Source organism: Schistocerca serialis, chromosome 6 (genome assembly GCF_023864345.2).
Source record: "Schistocerca serialis cubense isolate TAMUIC-IGC-003099 chromosome 6, iqSchSeri2.2, whole genome shotgun sequence".
Classification (NCBI taxonomy): domain Eukaryota; kingdom Metazoa; phylum Arthropoda; class Insecta; order Orthoptera; family Acrididae; genus Schistocerca; species Schistocerca serialis.
Window position 1 is genome coordinate 601,693,702 of NC_064643.1, and position 19,700 is coordinate 601,713,401.

Sequence of the window (19,700 nt, forward strand, 5' to 3'; positions counted from 1 at the left end):
AGAGGCCAGACAAACGTGTGGTTCCAGAAGAGGGGCAGCAGCCTTTTCAGTAGTTGCAGGGGCAACAGTCTGGATGATTGACTGGTCTGGCCTTGTAACACTAACCAAAATGGCCTTGCTGTTCTAGTACTGCGAACGGCTGAAAGCAAGGGGAAACTACAGCTGTAATTTTTCCCGAGGGCATGCAGCTTTGCAGCTTTACTGTATGATTAAATGATGATGACGTCCTCTTGGCTAAAATATTACGGAGGTAAAATAGTCCCCCATTCGGATCTCCGGACGGGGACTATTCAAGAGGACGTCGTTATCAGGAGAAAGAAAACTGGCATTCTACGGATCGGAGCGTGGAATGTCAGATCCCTTAATGGAGCAGGTAGGTTAGAAAATTTAAAAAGGGAAATGGATAGGTTAAAGTTAGATATAGTGGGAATTAGTGAAGTTCAGTGGCAGGAGGAATAAGACTTTTGGTCAGGTGAATACAGGGTTATAAATACAAAATCAAATAGGGGTAATTCAGGAATAGGTTTAACAATGAATAAAAAAATAAGAGTACGGGTAAGCTACTACAAACAGCATTGTGAACGCTTTATAGTGGCCAAGATAGACACGAAGCCTACGCCTATTACAATAGTACAAGTTTATATGCCAACTATCTCTGCAGATGACGAAGAGATTGATGAAATGTATGATGAGATAAAAGAAATTATTCAGGTAGTGAAGGGAGACGAAAATTTAATAGTCATGGGTGACTGGAATGCAAGAGTAGGAAAAGGGAGAGAAGTAACATAGTAGGTGAATATGGATTGGGGCTACGAAATGAAAGAGGAAGCCACCTTGTAGAATTTTGCGCAGAGCATAACTTAATCATAGCTAACACTTGGTTTAAGAATCATGAAAGAATGTTGTATACATGGAAGAACCCTGGAGATACTAAAAGGTATCAGGTAGATTACGTAATGGTAAGAAAGAGATTTAGGAACCAGGTTTTAAATTGTAAGATATTTCCAGGGGCAGATGCGGACTCTGACCACAATCTTTTGGTTTTGAACTGTAGATTAAAACTGAAGAAACTGCAAAAAGGTGGAAATTTAAGGAGATGGGATATGGATAAACTGAAAGAACCAGAGGTTGTACACAGTTTCAGGGAGATCATAAGGGAACAATTGACAGGAATGGGGGAAAGAAACACAGTAGAAGAAGAATGGGTAGCTTTGAGGAATGAAATAGTGAAGGCAGCAGAGGATCAAGTAGGTAAAAAGACGAGGGCTAGTAGAAATCCTTGGGTAACAGAAGAGATATTGAATTTAATTGATGAAAGGAGAAAATATTAAAATGCAGTAAATGAAGCAGGCAAAAAGGAATACAAACGTCTCAAAAATGAGATCGACAGGAAGCTCAAAATGGCTAAGCAGGGATGGCTAGAGGACAAATGTAAGGATGTAGAGGCTTATCTCACTAGGGGTAAGATAGATACTGAGTACAGGAAAATTAAAGAGACCTTTGGAGAAAGGAGAACCACTTGCATGAATATCAAGAGCTTTGATGGAAACCCAGTTCTAAGCAAAGAAGGGAAAGCGGAGAGGTGGAAGGAGTATATAGAGGGTCTATACAAGGGCGATGTACTTGAGGACAATATTATGGAAATGGAAGAGGATGTAGATGAAGATGAAATGCGAGATATGATACTGCGCGAAGCACTGAAAGACCTGAGTCGAAACAAGGCCCCGGGAGTAGACAACATTCCATTAGAACTACTGACAGCCTTGGGAGAGCCAGTCCTGACAAAACTCTACCATCTGGTGAGCAAGATGTACGAGACAGGCGAAATACTCTCAGACTTCAAGAAGAATATAATAATTCCAATCCCAAAGAAAGCAGGTGTTGACAGATGTGAAAATTACCGAACTATCAGTTTAATAAGTCACAGCTGCAAAATACTAACGCGAATTCTTTACAGACGAATGGAAAAACTTATAGAAGCCGACATCGGGGAAGATCAGTTTGGATTCCGTAGAAATGTTGGAACACGTGAGGCAATACTGACCCTACGACGTATCTTAGAAGAAAGATTAAGGAAAGGCAAACCTACGTTTCTAGCATTTGTAGACTTAGAGAAAGCTTTTGACAATGTTGATTGGAATACTCTCTTTCAAATTCTGAAGGTGGCAGGGGTAAAATACAGGGAGCGAAAGGCTATTTACAGTTTGTACAGAAAGCACATGGCAGTTATAAGAGTCGAGGGGTATGAAAGGGAAGTAGTGGTTTGGAAGGGAGTGAGACAGGGTTGTAGCCTATCCCCGATGTTATTCAATCTGTATATTGAGCAAGCAATAAAGGAAACAAAAGAAAAGTTCGGAGTAGGTATTAAAATCCATGGAGAAGAAATAAAAACTTTGCGGTTCGCCAATGACATTGTAATTCTGTTAGAGACAGCAAGGGACTTGGAAGAGCAGTTGAACGGAATGGACAGTGTCTTGAAAGGAGGATATAAGATGAACATCAACAAAAGCAAAACGAGGATAATGGAATGTAGTCGAATTAAGTCGGGTGATGCTGAGGGAATTAGATTAGGAAATGAGACACTTAAAGTAGTAAAGGAGTTTTGCTATTTGGGGAGCAAAATAACTGATAATGGTCGAAGTAGAGAGGATATAAAATGTAGACTGGCAATGGCAAGGAAAGCGTTTCTGAAGAAGAAAAATTTGTTAACATCGAGTATAGATTTAAATGTCAGGAAGTCGTTTCCGAAAGTATTTGTATGGAGTGTAGCCATGTATGGAAGTGAAACGTGGACGATAAATAGTTTAGACAAGAAGAGAATAAAAGCTTTCGAAATATGGTGCTACAGAAGAATGCTGAAGATTACACTCCTGGAAATGGAAAAAAGAACACATTGACACCGGTGTGTCAGACCCACCATACTTGCTCCGGACACTGCGAGAGGGCTGTACAAGCAATGATCACACGCACGGCACAGCGGACACACCAGGAACCGCGGTGTTGGCCGTCGAATGGCGCTAGCTGCGCAGCATTTGTGCACCGCCGCCGTCAGTGTCAGCCAGTTTGCCGTGGCATACGGAGCTCCATCGCAGTCTTTAACACTGGTAGCATGCCGCGACAGCGTGGACGTGAACCGTATGTGCAGTTGACGGACTTTGAGCGAGGGCGTATAGTGGGCATGCGGGAGGCCGGGTGGACGTACCGCCGAATTGCTCAACACGTGGGGCGTGAGGTCTCCACAGTACATCGATGTTGTCGCCAGTGGTCGGCGGAAGGTGCTCGTGCCTGTCGACCTGGGACCGGACCGCAGCGACGCACGGATGCACGCCAAGACCGTAGGATCCTACGCAGTGCCGTAGGGGATCGCACCGCCACTTCCCAGCAAATTAGGGACACTGTTGTTCCTGGGGTATCGGCGAGGACCATTCGCAACCGTCTCCATGAAGCTGGGCTACGGTCCCGCACACCGTTAGGCCGTCTTCCGCTCACGCCCCAACATCGTGCAGCCCGCCTCCTGTGGTGTCGCGACAGGCGTGAATGGAGGGACGAATGGAGACGTGTCGTCTTCAGCGATGAGAGTCGCTTCTGCCTTGGTGCCAATGATGGTCGTATGCGTGTTTGGCGCCGTGCAGGTGAGCGCCACAATCTGGACTGCATACGACCGAGGCACATAGGGCCAACACCCGGCATCATGGTGTGGGGAGCGATCTCCTACACTGGCCGTACACCACTGGTGATCGTCGAGGGGACACTGAATAGTGCACGGTACATCCAAACCATCATCGAACCCATCGTTCTACCATTCCTAGACCGGCAAGGGAACTTGCTGTTCCAACAGGACAATGCACGTCCGCATGTATACCGTGCCACCCAACGTGCTCTAGAAGGTGTAAGTCAACTACCCTGGCCAGCAAGATCTCCGGATCTGTCCCCCATTGAGCATGTTTGGGACTGGATGAAGCGTCGTCTCACGCGGTCTGCACGTCCAGCATGAACGCTGGTCCAACTGAGGCGCCAGGTGGAAATGGCATGGCAAGCCGTTCCACAGGACTACATCCAACATCTCTACGATCGTCTCCATGGGAGAATAGCAGCCTGCATTGCTGCGAAAGGTGGATATACACTGCACTAGTGCCGACATTGTGCATGCTCTGTTGCCTGTGTCTATGTGCCTGTGGTTCTGTCAGTGTGATCATGTGATGTATCTGACCCCAGGAATGTGTCAATAAAGTTTCCCCTTCCTGGGACAATGAATTCACGGTGTTCTTATTTCAATTTCCAGGAGTGTAGATGGATAGATCACATAACTAATGAGGAGGTATTGAATAGAATTGGGGAGAAGAGGAGCTTGTGGCACAACTTGAGAAGAAGAAGGGATCGGTTGGTAGGACATGTTCTGAGACATCGACGGATCACCAATTTAGTATTGGAGGGCAGCGTGGAGGGTAAAAATCGTAGAGGGAGACCAAGAGATGAATACACTAAGCAGATTCAGAAGGATGTAGGCTGCAGTAGGTACTGGGAGATGAAGAGGCTTGCACAGGAATGAGTAGCATGGAGAGCTGCATCAAACCAGTCTCAGGAGTGAAGACCACAACAACAACAACAACAACAAGCACTGCGCGGTCGCCATACTCACCCGGCTGAGCTGCGAGCGCAGCACGGTGGTGGAGGCCGTGATGATGCTGGAGCTGCTGGAGCAGGTGCGGTGCTCCGACACCACCGTGTGGCTGCGGCTGTGGCCGTTCATCTTGTTGGCCGCCTCCTCCACCAAGCGCGAGCTCTCCGCCGCAGAAATCCCGCCACTCGTCGTGATCACGTTTACCTCCATGGTGCTGCGCCTCTAGTCCTGCAACACACACATCACAGGACACGCGTCAGCATAGACTGCTGCACTCTACAGACTTCTCTTATCTCTATTATTACTGTATTCTAGAGCCCGCCCAGTCAGCCGTTCGGTCTAACGCACTGCTTTCCGTGCTGAAAGGCGTGCCGGTCCCCCGCACGAATCTGCCCGGCGGATTAGTGTCGAGGTCCGGTGTGCCGGCCAGTCTGTGGATGGTTTTTAAGGCGGTTTTCCATCTGCCTCGGCGAATGCGGGCTGGTTCCCCTTATATCACCTCAGTTACACTATGTCGGCGATTGCTGCGCAAACACTGTCCCCAGGTAAGCGTGCACCATAGTTACTCTACCATCCAAACTTTGGGGTAAGACCTTCCCGGTGGGTCCACTGGGGGCCGAACTGCACAATAACCCTGGGTTCGGTATGGGGCGGTGGTGGGTGAGTGGACTGCTGTAGACTGTTGTGAGGTTGTGAACCACTGAGGCCTATAGCGGGGACGAAGTCTCTCCGTCGTTTCTAGGTCCCCAGTTCAATACAATACTGTTTTCTAGAATAGTATCTCAGTAATACCCACAGCAAATAACAGTTTGGATTTCAGAACAATTTTTTTACTGAAAATGCCATTTACATGTTCACTCACCAGATTTTACAAGAATTAAAACAATAAAATAGCACTGACTGTGACTCCAATATTCTTCTAGATAAATTGAAGTTTTATGGAATGCAGGAAGTTGTACTTAGCAGTTCAACCATTGTAGTTCAAGATTGTCATTCTGACTTATGAGAAATCATGTATGCGGTTCCCTAAAGCTCAGTCTTAGGTCAACCGCTATTTCTCATGTATATAAAAGATCTTCCGCCTAATACACAACAAGCAGAATCAGTTCTTTTTGCAGATGACACTAATATTGTATTCAATCCAAGCGTACATACAGAATCGCAAGAAATAGTAAACAATGTTCTTAAAAGTATTATGGAACGGTTTTCTGTGAATGGTCTCACCCTCAATTCTGTAACATATTCAGTTCTGCACATCTGAGGTTACTACTATGCCAATGATAAGAGTAACACATTGCGAGGAAATAATAAATAGGGTTCAAACTTCAAAATTCTTCGGTGTTCATACTGACGAGAATTTAAACTGGAAAAAGCATATTTGGGAACTCCTAAACCAACTTACTTCAGCCACATTTGAACTTATAATCATTGCAAATCGTGGGAGGAGACAAACCAGTAAGCTGACATATTTAGTGTATTTTCAATCAGTAATGTCATCCAGAATAATGCTTTGGGGTAACTCGACTTTAAGAAAGAAAATCTTAATTGCGCAGAACCGTCTTCTAAGAGTAATATGTGGGGCACACCCACCATCATATCGTAGATATCTGTTTAAAGAGCTTGGCTGTCTGGCCACTGCTTCAGAGTATATTTATTCCCTCATGAAGTTTGATATAAATAATCCACTACAGATCAAAAGAATCAATGATGTACATAGCTACGATACCAGAATGATATTCTGCGATTAAGGTTGTCTTTAGCACAAAAAGTATGCACAATGCAGCAACAAAAATTTTTATAACATGGCCAGGGATATAAAACGTCTATAGAGCATCTATGGAATGAGCGTTCACGAGCGCAGAACAGATTTTTTTTCGGGAGCACACAATGCCTCGAAGTGACGTGCCTCTGGTGTGGTGTAGGGTTTGATTGTAAACTTCCTACACATTCTAAATGTCGTTAAATCTGCAGAAGAGACAAGTCCTGTTCAAAAGCATCACCGATATTGTGCAATCGATCACAGGCATCTTAACAATTTTCATTCCATTGTTGTTGTTGTTGTTGTCCTCAGTCCTGAGACTAGTTTGATGCAGACCTGGAATAATTCTTACTTCAGGCTTTGAAGCTGCGCCGGGTAGCCGCTAGGTCTAGGGCATCTTGTCACGGTCCGCGCGGCTCCCCCCGTCGGAGGTTCGAGTCCTCCCTCGGGCATGAGTGTGTGTGTTGTTGTTAGCGTAAGTTACTTTAAGTTAGATTAAGTAGTGTGTAAGCTTAGGGACCGATGACCTAAGCAGTTTGGTCCCATAAGATCTAACCACAAATTTACATTTTTTACAGACTTTGAAGAGATAAACACAAGGGCTTTTCGCTTGATGCGACAAGTGGGACATCTCAGATGTCGCTGTCTTTTTATAGGAGAAGGAGGGACAGATTCTTTTCCGCACTTTATCGTATTATCGAGACTGTTTTAGTAAAAAGTGCTGCGGTGACTTTGGGAAAGGGCTTACTAGGACGTCAAAGTGGAAGTTTGCCGAAAAACTTCGAATTTGCAGCAATGGCTTTCAGGAAATCTAAATTATCACACTTTGAAATATTTCTAGGGTACAATCTTCATTCTTAGTGGAACTAAAATATTATTCGCATATAATGATTGCCCACGTCATAGTTAGTTCTCCCATTGTGACTGCATTAAAAAGCATAATGGCTTATAAATCTGTATAATCCGAAGAACTGATATGTGCATACTTTCAAAGAATTGATTGGTACCACACTCTCACACTTCCCAGTTCATATAGCATTTGTCTTGTAAATATACGGTCATACAATCACATAAATGAATTCTGCACTGTGTCTCGATATTTTTCAACGCATAAAGTGCCTCTTATCAGTGTAATACGCATAATTAGACCTTTGTGATATTTATCTATTAAAAGTAACATGGTCTCCTTAAACATATTTCGGTCTGTATCTTTAGTAATAGTTGTTTACTTTTTCCGTTACTACAAATAAAAGTGTAAATGTTAGGGAAAGACGCATAATGTTGGAGTTTCGGCCTTAGTGCAAAACGTAAACAATGTTACTGTAAAGAAATTTGCAAACGTCTCCAAAATAATGTTAAAAATACTTTTTTTTTCAGTGAATAAAATTTCTTCGAGGTTCCTTTATTAGGCCGCTTTATACGGATAATGCGGCCTTGAAGAAAATTCATTCAGTTTTTTAAAAAATTAAAGGATTTTTTAAGATTTTAGAGTGTTTTTGGAATTTCCTTTAAATATCAATGTATAGGCTAACTTCAAAATACTCCATATCTAAACGGCATTATATGAAAGTCACTTGTCAATCCTAGATCAGCGTTGGCATCATGCTTAGTCCACTGATATTTTTCCTATCCTATTTGGCTTTTTGTTCAGTTTTCGTTATTGGGGCTAAAACAGAGCTGCTCAGCCGGGCCGGCCGGGGTGGCCGAGCGGTTCTAGGCGCTACAGACTGGAACCACGCAACCGCTACGGTCGGAGGTTCGAATCCTGCCTCGGGCATGGATGTGTGTGATGTCCTTAGGTTAGTTAGGTCTAAGTAGTTCTAAGTTCTAGGGGACTGATGACCTGAGAAGTTAAGTCCCATAGTGATCAGAGCCATTTGAACCATTTTGCTCAGCCGGTGAGCGACTCGGAGTTTCTGAGTAGTGCGTTCCCTCCAGTTATCGCCGGCGGTGCTTTAGGAACAGACAAGCGACTCGGAACTCGACCGGCGCATGGTGCATTCATTCGACTCGAGTGTAGATAGCTAGCAGATCCAGTTAGCTGACGAGTAAGTCCGCGTTTGTGACTAGTGCGCTCACCTGGTGCTATCATAGGAGGCACGGATGAGGCTGCCATTTGACGAAGAAAAGCGGGCGGGAACTGACACTGTGTGTTCTTATATTCTTTATGTGTCATACAGAGATGCAGGTAACGTTGAAGTTTATATACATTGGCAAATTCTATTTTCAAATGTGCTTTATTATTACGTTTGTGATCCGACTCCGTAATCGTTGTCGTCAAAGCGCGCTTTTGTTGTGGCGCTCGACCCGAAGATACATCAACACGAATCCCGATTGTGCAAACTTTTCACTGCCAATATTTGGTTTGAAAAGGGAGGAGACTTACGGGCCAATGTCCTGGATTAAATTCCAAACATTTCCGCAGCGTCTCATGAAGTGAAGACACGTGGTGGTGACCCGTCCGTTTGATGAGAACATTAAGCTCTGCAGCCCCGTTAGTGCTATTCGAGAGAAATAGGATATGAGCTGGCACCGGGTTTCATCCTCTCCTCCTTTTCATCCATACCAACACAAACCCAACACTACGCTGTACAAACACGTGAAACAGTCATCCACACGACACTTGTCACTTCAAAACAGGTGCGAGGAAGGCAGTGGCAAACCACCTCCACCAGCACCTTAATGGAACGGTCATGCAATTCCAGTATCTGCCCCCTAACATAATTCCCTCAGTATGGGACTACTTTGATTTTTGATTGATCTGAAAATAAATACTCCTTCGACATGTGAAAATGGAGGTCTTTGAATGAATGGAGAACCAAAAAGCTACAAAAAAATTGCTCTGAGCACTATGGGACTTAACATCTTAGGTCATCAGTCCCCTAGAACTTAGAACTACTTAAACCTAACTAACCTAAGGACATCACACAACACCCAGCGATCACGAGGCAGAGAAAATCCCTGACCCCGCCGGGAATCGAACCCGGGAACCCTGGCGTGGGAAGCGAGAACGCTACCGCACGACCACGAGATGCGGGCCAAAGAGCTACATTTAGCTTGTGTAAGCAGCCGTATGCCACAGGTGGAGGGACGTCAGCGAGGAACCAAACTAGAGAAGTATGAGGAGGCGTCCTGAAGTCTGCCCCCACGTGAACGACGTCCATGTGGAACACTTGTTATGCGTCTACCCTCAAGTGTGTATCTGCAGTTTGTATCCTCGGAGACAATTTACAATGGGTTCACGTATTCAGTCGGAATAGATCGTATCGGGGAAACTATTGGTTTCCGGACTTATGGTTATTTGGATTGTTTGCTTGTTTCAGAGTCTTTTACTCACCCCCTTCCTTTTGTATCTACAATAGTCAAATACCTGCATATACCTGTATGTAAATATGTAATTCAGTGATACATGAGGGACATATCATAAATAATGCACAGGTTGGTATTACTGTAGATTGATGCAATAACAACGAAAATTACTTAGATGTAGTTTTGAGCTTGAGGAAGAAGCACGCGTTTTTCTTTTTTCGCTGCGTTTTCTGACAGAAAATTGGTGAGAGGTAGAAATGGACCCTGCAGAGGTCCGGCGTACTGTGAATGTTGAAGGCCAGTGGTCGTTCATCAAGATCGAAACTTAACGCAGCAAAAATCCGACAGACATCCACACTGCGTTAAGTGAAGTTTTTGGTGAGTATACAGTGAACCGTACGCAGTTTCGCGTTGGGTTAATCATTGTTGTGGTGGTCGTATGAGCATAGACGATAATCCAAGACCCGGAAGGCCAAAAGCGTCAACAGATTAAAAAAGTGTGGAACTTATGGCAGATGCCCTTGAAGAAGATCGCATTGCGACTTGTGAGAAACTCTCTGAAGCCACGGGAATTCCTCCTTCATCAGTATTCCGTATTTTGACAAGTGATTTGAAGAAGAGAAAAATTTTTGCGAGATGGGTCCCACACTGTTTGATTGCTGAAGAGAAGCAGAAAAGCTTGGACATTGCAACCTTGCTCAAACAATGATTCGCGAGTAAAGATCAAGAATTCTTGTGTCGAATTGTCGCTATTGATGAAACGTGAATTAGAGTTTTTAACAGGAGCTGAAATCACAATCCGATGAGTGGAGAGCTTCAGATTCTCCGCGTCCAAAAAAATTTCGACGCTCTCAGTCAAAGCTCAAGCAGATGATTTTTGCTTATGATCACCATGGAATCGTCACGACAGACAGGCTCTCATGTGGTATAAGCGTCACAGCAGTGTATTACTCTAATTTCAGCAGAACCTGCGCAAAAAATGTACAAAATCCGACATCCGTTGCTCGAGTCTGGGCCGCACATTCCCCACGCAATGCTCGCCCGCCTGTCGGCTATATTCTGGCGCAGAAACTGCGTGAATACGGATGGGAAGTGTTGTCGCATTCTCCACACAGCCCGGACATGAGTCCACCAGCTTCGACTTGGAGTGTACTGAAGAACTGTAAAGAGATACTGAAAAAAAAAGATGTAAGTAAACAAAGTGTGCATTATTTAAGAAATGTCCCTCGTAATACTTTCGTAAGCCTGAGAAGAAATTGCGTAGTTAAAAGGTATTAAAAATTAGATTTTCTTGAGATTCTTGTAGTGGGCTGGATACACACCGCTCGGAATTTTGTTCTTCATTTAGCAATGAAATGCTTCGTCGAGACAGGATTAATTGTAAAGTGCCCTTCCGGAAATGTGAATGAAGTTCAATGGAATCTAAATATTGGTGGAACAAGCATATTGGGACATATAACGAGATTCATTTAATTATGAATGGTTTTAGTAATGAAGAATTAATTGGCAATACAGTGAATTATCGGAAGTGCATAAAGATCAGCGGATCTTATCGAGAACAACTATTCTATAACAAAAGAAAACCTTAAGTTTCATTTGACTGTAAACAGAAATTTGATACGCACATCTTCGTGTGTAATAAGGTTACTGAGAGTAACACGCTCTTCACTTTTTTATGATGCGATAGTGACTATTCATCCAAGTGTAAATACACTCCTGGAAATTGAAATAAGAACACCGTGAATTCATTGTCCCAGGAAGGGGAAACTTTATTGACACATTCCTGGGGTCAGATACATCACATGATCACACTGACAGAACCACAGGCACATAGACACAGGCAACAGAGCATGCACAATGTCGGCACTAGTACAGTGTATATCCATCTTTCGCAGCAATGCAGGCTGCTATTCTCCCATGGAGACGATCGTAGAGATGTTGGATGTAGTCCTGTGGAACGGCTTGCCATGCCATTTCCACCTGGCGCCTCAGTTGGACCAGCGTTCGTGCTGGACGTGCAGACCGCGTGAGACGACGCTTCATCCAGTCCCAAACATGCTCAATGGGGGACAGATCCGGAGATCTTGCTGGCCAGGGTAGTTGACTTACACCTTCTAGAGCACGTTGTGTGGCACGGGATACATGCGGACGTGCATTGTCCTGTTGGAACAGCAAGTTCCCTTGCCGGTCTAGGAATGGTAGAACGATGGGTTCGATGACGGTTTGGATGTACCGTGCACTATTCAGTGTCCCCTCGACGATCACCAGTGGTGTACAGCCAGTGTAGGAGATCGCTTCCCACACCATGATGCCGGGTGTTGGCCCTGTGTGCCTCGGTCGTATGCAGTCCAGATTGTGGCGCTCACCTGCACGGCGCCAAACACGCATACTACCATCATTGGCACCAAGGCAGAAGCGACTCTCATCGCTGAAGACGACACGTCTCCATTCGTCCCTCCATTCACGCCTGTCGCGACACCACTGGAGGCGGGCTGCACGATGTTGGGGCGTGAGCGGAAGACGGCCTAACGGTGTGCGGGACCGTAGCCCAGCTTCATGGAGACGGTTGCGAATGGTCCTCGCCGATACCCCAGGAGCAACAGTGTCCCTAATTTGCTGGGAAGTGGCGGTGCGGTCCCCTACGGCACTGCGTAGGATCCTACGGTCTTGGCGTGCATCCGTGCGTCGCTGCGGTCCGGTCCCAGGTCGACGGGCACGTGCACCTTCCGCCGACCACTGGCGACAACATCGATGCACTGTGGAGACCTCACGCCCCACGTGTTGAGCAATTCGGCGGTACGTCCACCCGGCCTCCCGCATGCCCACTATACGCCCTCGCTCAAAGTCCGTCAACTGCACATACGGTTCACGTACACGCTGTCGCAGCGTGCTACCAGTGTTAAAGACTGCGATGGAGCTCCGTATGCCACGGCAAACTGGCTGACACTGACGGCGGCGGTGCACAAATGCTGCGCAGCTAGCGCCATTCGACGGCCAACACCGCGGTTCCTGGTGTGTCCGCTGTGCCGTGCGTGTGATCATTGCTTGTACAGCCCTCTCGCAGTGTCCGGAGCAAGTATGGTGGGTCTGACACACCGGTGTCAGTGTGTTCTTTTTTCCATTTCCAGGAGTGTAGATTAACATTATCGTCAGCTATTATAAAAGTGTCACCTATATGTGGAATTCGAGGAAGCGACGCTATACTGAGGCCCAACAGGTCGGCTGTTTGAAATTCCCTCGATCCCTGTTCAACCTCAGCAACTCACAGGCTCCCACTGCAACGATTCAAAGTATTCGGACACTACCTGAATCCGTCTGTGTGGCATACCATTACATGTCTGCTGCCGGAGATCACTCGCTCTTTCCCATTCAGATTCATTGACAAATTAATATTGTGCCGTTTGATACTGACAAGTCATACTGGTACTTGCTTACACGTCTCCACTTCATTTTACAGCATGGTGTAACACAGACTTTCACAGTCTCGCAATACGAGGCGCCTTATATTACACTAGGCTGCAAATGTATAGGCCGCAGTATCTCATTTGGCTTGCGCCACAACGTAATTCAACTGTCTCTTGAAAATACGTATAATTTTCTTTCATCCACAACTATAAAAACATTCTGACCCCATGGTTCACTGGTCCGTTTCGCCCCGGTACATTTTGTTGGCGTGTGGCTTTCTTCTAGACATTCTCCCGTTGTACCCCTTTCAAAAACCTTCCGAACAGTTGATTCACTCACTTGCTTAGCACAGCAGCTGTACCGCAATTTCAGGTGCATCTAGTCGAGGATTAAGCTTCATCTGTCTTATGTTTAATCAGCTGCGTCTTTCATTTAGCTTCCTTGGGCGCTCTTTTGGAGAGTCACATTTAAAGCGATGTTCCTTTTAAAATCGTCTTACAATATCGCCAACCGTATTCCTATGTGTAATCACCAGACAAGCAACATCTCTACGAGTGCGACCATTCACAAGCTTGTAGATGGCAATTTGTTGTTCGAACGTCGTGTTAGTCCCATTGCTACCTTGTAGCCCAGGCAAGACGACGGAACTATAACAAGTGAGCCAACGGAAAGAAACAGGTCGTATTGTAGTACGCGCAACAAGCTTTTATGCGAGGGAATTCAGGTTATCCTCATACTTGACCGAATATTAACGATTCATTCATTTAAGACCCTTCCAAATTAACAATTAAAATACATATTTTTATTAAAATTTAACAGCGATCCCTTGAAGTTTTGTTATTTAACTGCTATCTCTCTACACATGCGGAGCATTTTTGTGTGCATTTGATACATAATCACTCAATTGACATCGAAAAACATTACAAACAATGCACGGCCGAAAATTAATAAGGGCTTTTTGTATCTGCTGAGGCCTTATGCTGCGCTAGCGGTTTTTCTCGGTCGTCGCGCCGATTGAATAAATGCAGACCTACTAACGTCTCGAACTTGGCCTGGTTAGTATGGCGCCCATCTGGGAGGAATACGTGCGACAGCCTTGGCAGGCGAGTTGCTTAACAGGGCAGCGTCGCGACGGCGACGGCATCTGGTGACCGCGGCGAGGGCAGCCGAACTTTCAGCTTTGGACACGCCGGGGTCAGCCGCGGCTGGGGTGAGCAGCGCCTATCGCAGGGCAGCGCATATCGCCCGGCCGGTCGCGGATCAACGCACGCACTTTCACTCTAGCGTCCTTCCCGACGCCAGCATCCGCTTGGTCGTCTCCTGTATCACGTCGGAGAAAAAGTCCGATAGCTTAGGCTATATTTTCAGACGGACTGAAAATAGTTGCTCGATATGCCCCCTTCAGAAATCCTTCACAAACTAACTCCAAGCTGGCGGCGTATTTGCGATAAGAAGAAACATTGCATAAAGCCAGATATCTAAGCGCCATTCGTGTCCGCTTATAACAACGGTTTGTACAGCCCATCCTGCCTAGCACCGAATCGGCAAATAAGCAAACGCAGCCGTGACAAGATGACGTAGCGCCAAGTCCAAAGCGCACACAAGCGAATTTTCAACACCTAACAATACCAAAAACTACTCATATCAATAATATTTTTGAATAACTTGCAGTTCTTTCCGCCAGCTGAACTGTTGTAATGTCCAATGTTCAAATGTGTGTGAATTCCTAAGGGACCAAACTGCTAAGGTCACTGGTCCCTAGACTTACACACTAATTAAATTAACTTAAACTAACTTATGCTAATAACAACACACACACCCATGCCCGGGGAAGGACTCGAAACTCCGACTGAAGGGGCCGCACAGTTCGTGACATGACGCCTCAAACCGCGCGGCGAACTGTTGTAGAAAATTTAGGAAATTTGTGATAAGTTCCTATGTGACCAAGCTGCGGAGGTCATCGATCCCTAGGCTCACACACTACTTAATCTAACTTAAACTAACTTACGCTAAGGACAACACACACACCCATGCCCGAGGGAGGACTCGAATCTACGAGGGGGGGAGCAGCGCGAACCGTGGCAAGACGCTTCACACCGCGCGGCTTGTAGAAATATAATTTTATCCAAGTGACTATCAGACGAAATAAAAACAAGGCAGAATATGATATTACATTACACATGATTTCCATAAGTCAGAATTTCCATTTGTTGACTTTAAATATTTTATAACAATTCCTGTAGCACAGTTTATATGATAATTTTCAATAATGTATATTTTCCTAATAGTGCAACTGTTCCGTATTTATTCCCTGTAGTCGTCACAAAAATGCGAAGTGTCTATTGGTTAACGAAAACAAACATCTCAAAAAAGAATAATTGATGCATTCAGGCACATCACAGTAATTACTAGCTCTACTTGGACAGAGCTGGAATAGCGTAAAAAATGGTCGTGGCGACTGTTTTCCATATCGTGCTGCATACTTGATCAAATTCGTAAGATGTGGTGATGCAAACTGACAATGAATAAAGAACTGAAGTTTAACAATACTGTTCCGATAAAGAACATGAAATGACAAACGCCTAACGGAAATTATATTGCCCGATAATTTCCTGAAAAATGCTTTAGACTGTCAAAAAATTTTTTATCGAGAGGCTGAATCACAATATTAGTTGTGGGTGGAATCCGAATTATATAAATAATCTTTTCGTCGTCCTCGTAAAGACAGAGGTGTCGTCAAGGCCATGTCAAGAGAGGAACAAAAGCAATGAATTATTTTCTGCAAATGGAAAGAAGACGTCGAAAATTATTCTCTCCCATTCTTAGAGATTTTGCTACGTCGATTACGAGATTTTCGCAACCAAACAGTCTTTTTTTTTTAAATTTTGGTCCCAATTTGCCTTGATGTTCCACAAGACATACGTAAAGCTGCGGAAACAGAAATCCACAGATACTCATCACTGACATTGTTCTATACGAATGTCTCACGACATTCACCGATTGCACAAGCGACTGTCTTTTTTTTTCCTCGAAATGATAAAGTGTGGTTTGCATGAAACTTGACAGACTAGCTTTATATGCAGCATTATAGGGCTAACGGGAAGCTTCGTCTTCGAGTCAGTTACGAATTTCTCTGTAGTATTACCTATTAATGTCATCTCCTCTAGACGTTTGCTTGAGGTAAGCTTCGTAATTTTGTGACTTTCTTTTCCGGATAATTTCCTGAACTCGTTTATTCAGGTGAAAGAAACCTGGAAATCAGTTATGTTTATCCCACTTGCAGTTCAGGGCGCCCAATCTGGCAGATCGAATTCGGTAACGGTGCACTGACTCTCGCGAGCAGTTCTAAAGATTTCGAATAATTTTTTTGCACACTTTAGAGAGGTTCATTTTGGCGCCTTTTTGTTACTTCCTGTAAATTTTATTCCGTTTATACAATTCGTGCTCAGATTTTACGAAACGAAACAAGCTTTGCACACTTCTTATGTGTAAGCGGTTTACTCGCTCCTTAGTGTAACTAAAAATAATTATTGCATTTTCTTTCTCAATGAAAGCTATTACTGCACATGGTTTTGTTCTGAGCGTGGAAAGTAGTCTATTTTTGTTCTGGACTTTAATTACCCCAATAATAGTGGTTCAAGCCACAATTCACGTACCCGTCCGAGTTATTTCCTGTGTCCTCTACTGTTTCCACAATTTCTTACGAAATGTCGACATCATTTAGAATGAATGTCTAAGAAATTTAGTAACAAATAACACGTATGTAGGTCTGCAGGAGAAGCAGGTGATTCCAGTACTTAATACTTCATCTTTACAATGTTGAAAACATTAACTGGATTCCACATTACTGTGAAACTCTGGAAACTGCACAAAGACAGATGCTATTAGCAAGTATATAGAAGAAACTACAAAGCAAATTAATTCAGTTTCATCTCCATTGTTAATACTTAGCGATCCCACAAAGGCAGCTGCTAATTATTATGGATATTAAATGAGTTGCAAATTCGAGCGAATAGTAGCTGAACAGTTTTGTTAGAAAAGCTATCAACAGAAACTGAGATTCGCTTCACAAATTACGATCGCGTTGTGCCTTGTTACCCGTTTACCGATGCGCCAGCATCCAAGAATACGCGCGAGCTGTGTTGCGCGTGTAGTCTGCTATAGGTACGGCAGGGGTATACATTTCAACAGCTGCCTAGCGAACTACGAATGTGGCACACTTCAACATTTTTAAAAAATACTTGCAGTGTGTCATAGCAGATAAAATGTAGACATTGTGTTTCTTTCGGTGTATTATTTCTGCAGAAAAAAATCCAGGGCAAGTTTCGATGTCGTATTCGATTGTTCCCTTGTAGGTACTCAAATTTCGGAGGCTAGGTGTGGCATATGCGCCAGTGTAGACACGATATCTGAACCGTCTGCTACAGGCAGGGGTGTACTAAAGACTGTAACACTTCGAGAGTTACCGTTTTTGGCCGTGGGATGATAATCAGTGCAAGATGCGTGGGTCATATAGCACAGCTGGATTTCCTAGATCACTAGTGTCTATGATAGATTTTCTACATAACAGAGTGAATATTTCCACACTCATAAAGAGCCTCACAGTTCGATGATAGGTGTATAGCGACTGGACGTCACATCGCCTGGGAAGAACCATACGGGGCGATCGGCGGTCACTGTCTATGAGATCGCCGCCGATTTGAATGTGGAGCGTCATAACCCCATTTCGAGTTAGACTGTAGGGAGGCACATACACCGCATAGGCTCCAGTAGTCGACGACCGAACAGTGTCTTCCCATGAATTTTGGACCCTCAACATACTTGATAGATTTCCTGATAAGACATACACCAGGTTTACTTGCAACACAACTATTGGAAGACGAAAACAGAATTTCAAAAACCATCTTAGCTGTCATGTTTACAAGTTGGGTCTGTATATACTTTTCTATCCCGATCAGCTATCTGTTTTCAGAATGTTGGTTGTTTCAACTGTCCGATTTAGATTGTGCACTGAAGCGAGAGTCTTCTTCTTAAGTCTCAACCATCAGGTTGGTTAGATGCAACTCGCAGTGCTCTTCTGACTTCGGCCTTCCTCTTGAGAGCAGAATAGGTGGGACAGCTGGTATCCTCCATGATCTGGTTGATGTATTTCTGTCTCGGTCTGCTTGTATTCTTCCCTTCTGTTGTCCCCTCAATGATACTTTTAATAACACCATCACGTCTCAGAATACATATGGCCCTTCTCTGTTGGACTGGCCTATGCTTCAAGAGGTAGAGCTTTCCTTCCTCCAACCTTTGCAGCACATCATCATTTGACAATCTGTCTGTCGAGGAAATCTTTAGCTTTCTGCGGTAGCAATACATCTCGCACGCTATGATTATGTGATTTTGCGCTTCTGCGAGTGTCCATGTTTCATTTACACACAGCAGCACACTCCAAACAAACGTATTTCTCAGGCTTTATTGAGTTTTCTGTTTCTTAACTGGATGTGAAAATGTTCATTCTCTTGTTAAAAGCAAGTTTTGCCTGATGGTTACGACCTGAAGAACCCTTCTTTGATGTTCCATATGCTGTAATTTTATTCCCTAGGCAGGCGAAGAATTCGACAGTCTTCAGTCGCTCATTGTTAAGTGAGCATTGGGCAACGGTATTTTGTCTGCTCACTATTAGGAATTTTGTTTTAGCTTAGAATTGAGGGTGTTTTCCATCTGGGCCAGCATCGCTTCTAATTGTTCCGCTTCTTCACTTACCATTGTTCTGTTGACAGCTAATTTCAACATGTTTATTTTCTTTCCATGAATTTTAGCCGGCCGGAGTGGCCGAGCGGTTCTAGGCGCTACAGTCTAGAACCGCGCGACTGCTACGGCCGTAGGTTCGAATCCTGCTTCGGGCATTGATGTGTGTGATGTCCTTAGGTTAGTTAGGTTTATGTAGTTCTAAGTTCTGGGGGGCTGATGACCACGGCAGTTAAGTCCCATAGTGCTCAGAGCCATTTGAAACATGTGAGCCATGAATTTTAATTCCTCGTACATCACCTAGTTTCTCGCTATCTTCATCTATTGCCCTCTGAATGCATCCATTCAACAAGAAAGCACAGAGTAAGTAGCCCTGTCGTACACCCACCTTAATGGTAGCTGCTTCTTGATGTTCTCCACATCTTACCACGGCCGTCTATTCTCTATACTGTCCCTGCACTACTCTGTCTACGCTGTCATATGGTTTTTCTAAGTCGACGAAAGCAATATATGTATATACCGAGCCTTCTTTAGTGTTTTCTCAAGAATTAACTTGTAGCATTGTTTCTAGTGTGTCGACAGCTCTTCTAAAGCGAACGTGGTTGTCCGTGATCGCAGCGTCTATCCTGCCTCATCCTCCTTAGTCTGATAGAAGTCAAGATCTTGGAGGCATGTGTTATAAAACTGAGAGTCCTACATTGTTCACATCTGTTTGCAGATGCTTTCTTTGGTATTAGCACTGTAACACAGATATTAAAGTTGCTGGGAGCTCCCCGGTTTTGTTACAAACTTTCGTACTATTTCTAATCAGAGAGAGTACGACTTTTTATGGATGCCAGTCAACTCTTAAAGAGAAGGAAGAGGGCGGGG

General features: G+C 44.4%; 1 protein-coding gene across 1 annotated transcript in view; it reads right to left on the minus strand.

Annotated features, from left to right (window-relative positions):
- Positions 1–19,700, minus strand: part of LOC126485156 (very long-chain-fatty-acid--CoA ligase bubblegum) — a 181,954-nt gene that overhangs the window by 71,554 nt on the left and 90,700 nt on the right. Inside the window, exon 2 of the mRNA XM_050108827.1 lies at positions 4,640–4,849. Within this exon, the coding sequence (XP_049964784.1) occupies positions 4,640–4,831 (192 nt within the window). The 5' untranslated portion in view covers positions 4,832–4,849. The remainder of the gene's footprint in view (positions 1–4,639; positions 4,850–19,700) is intronic.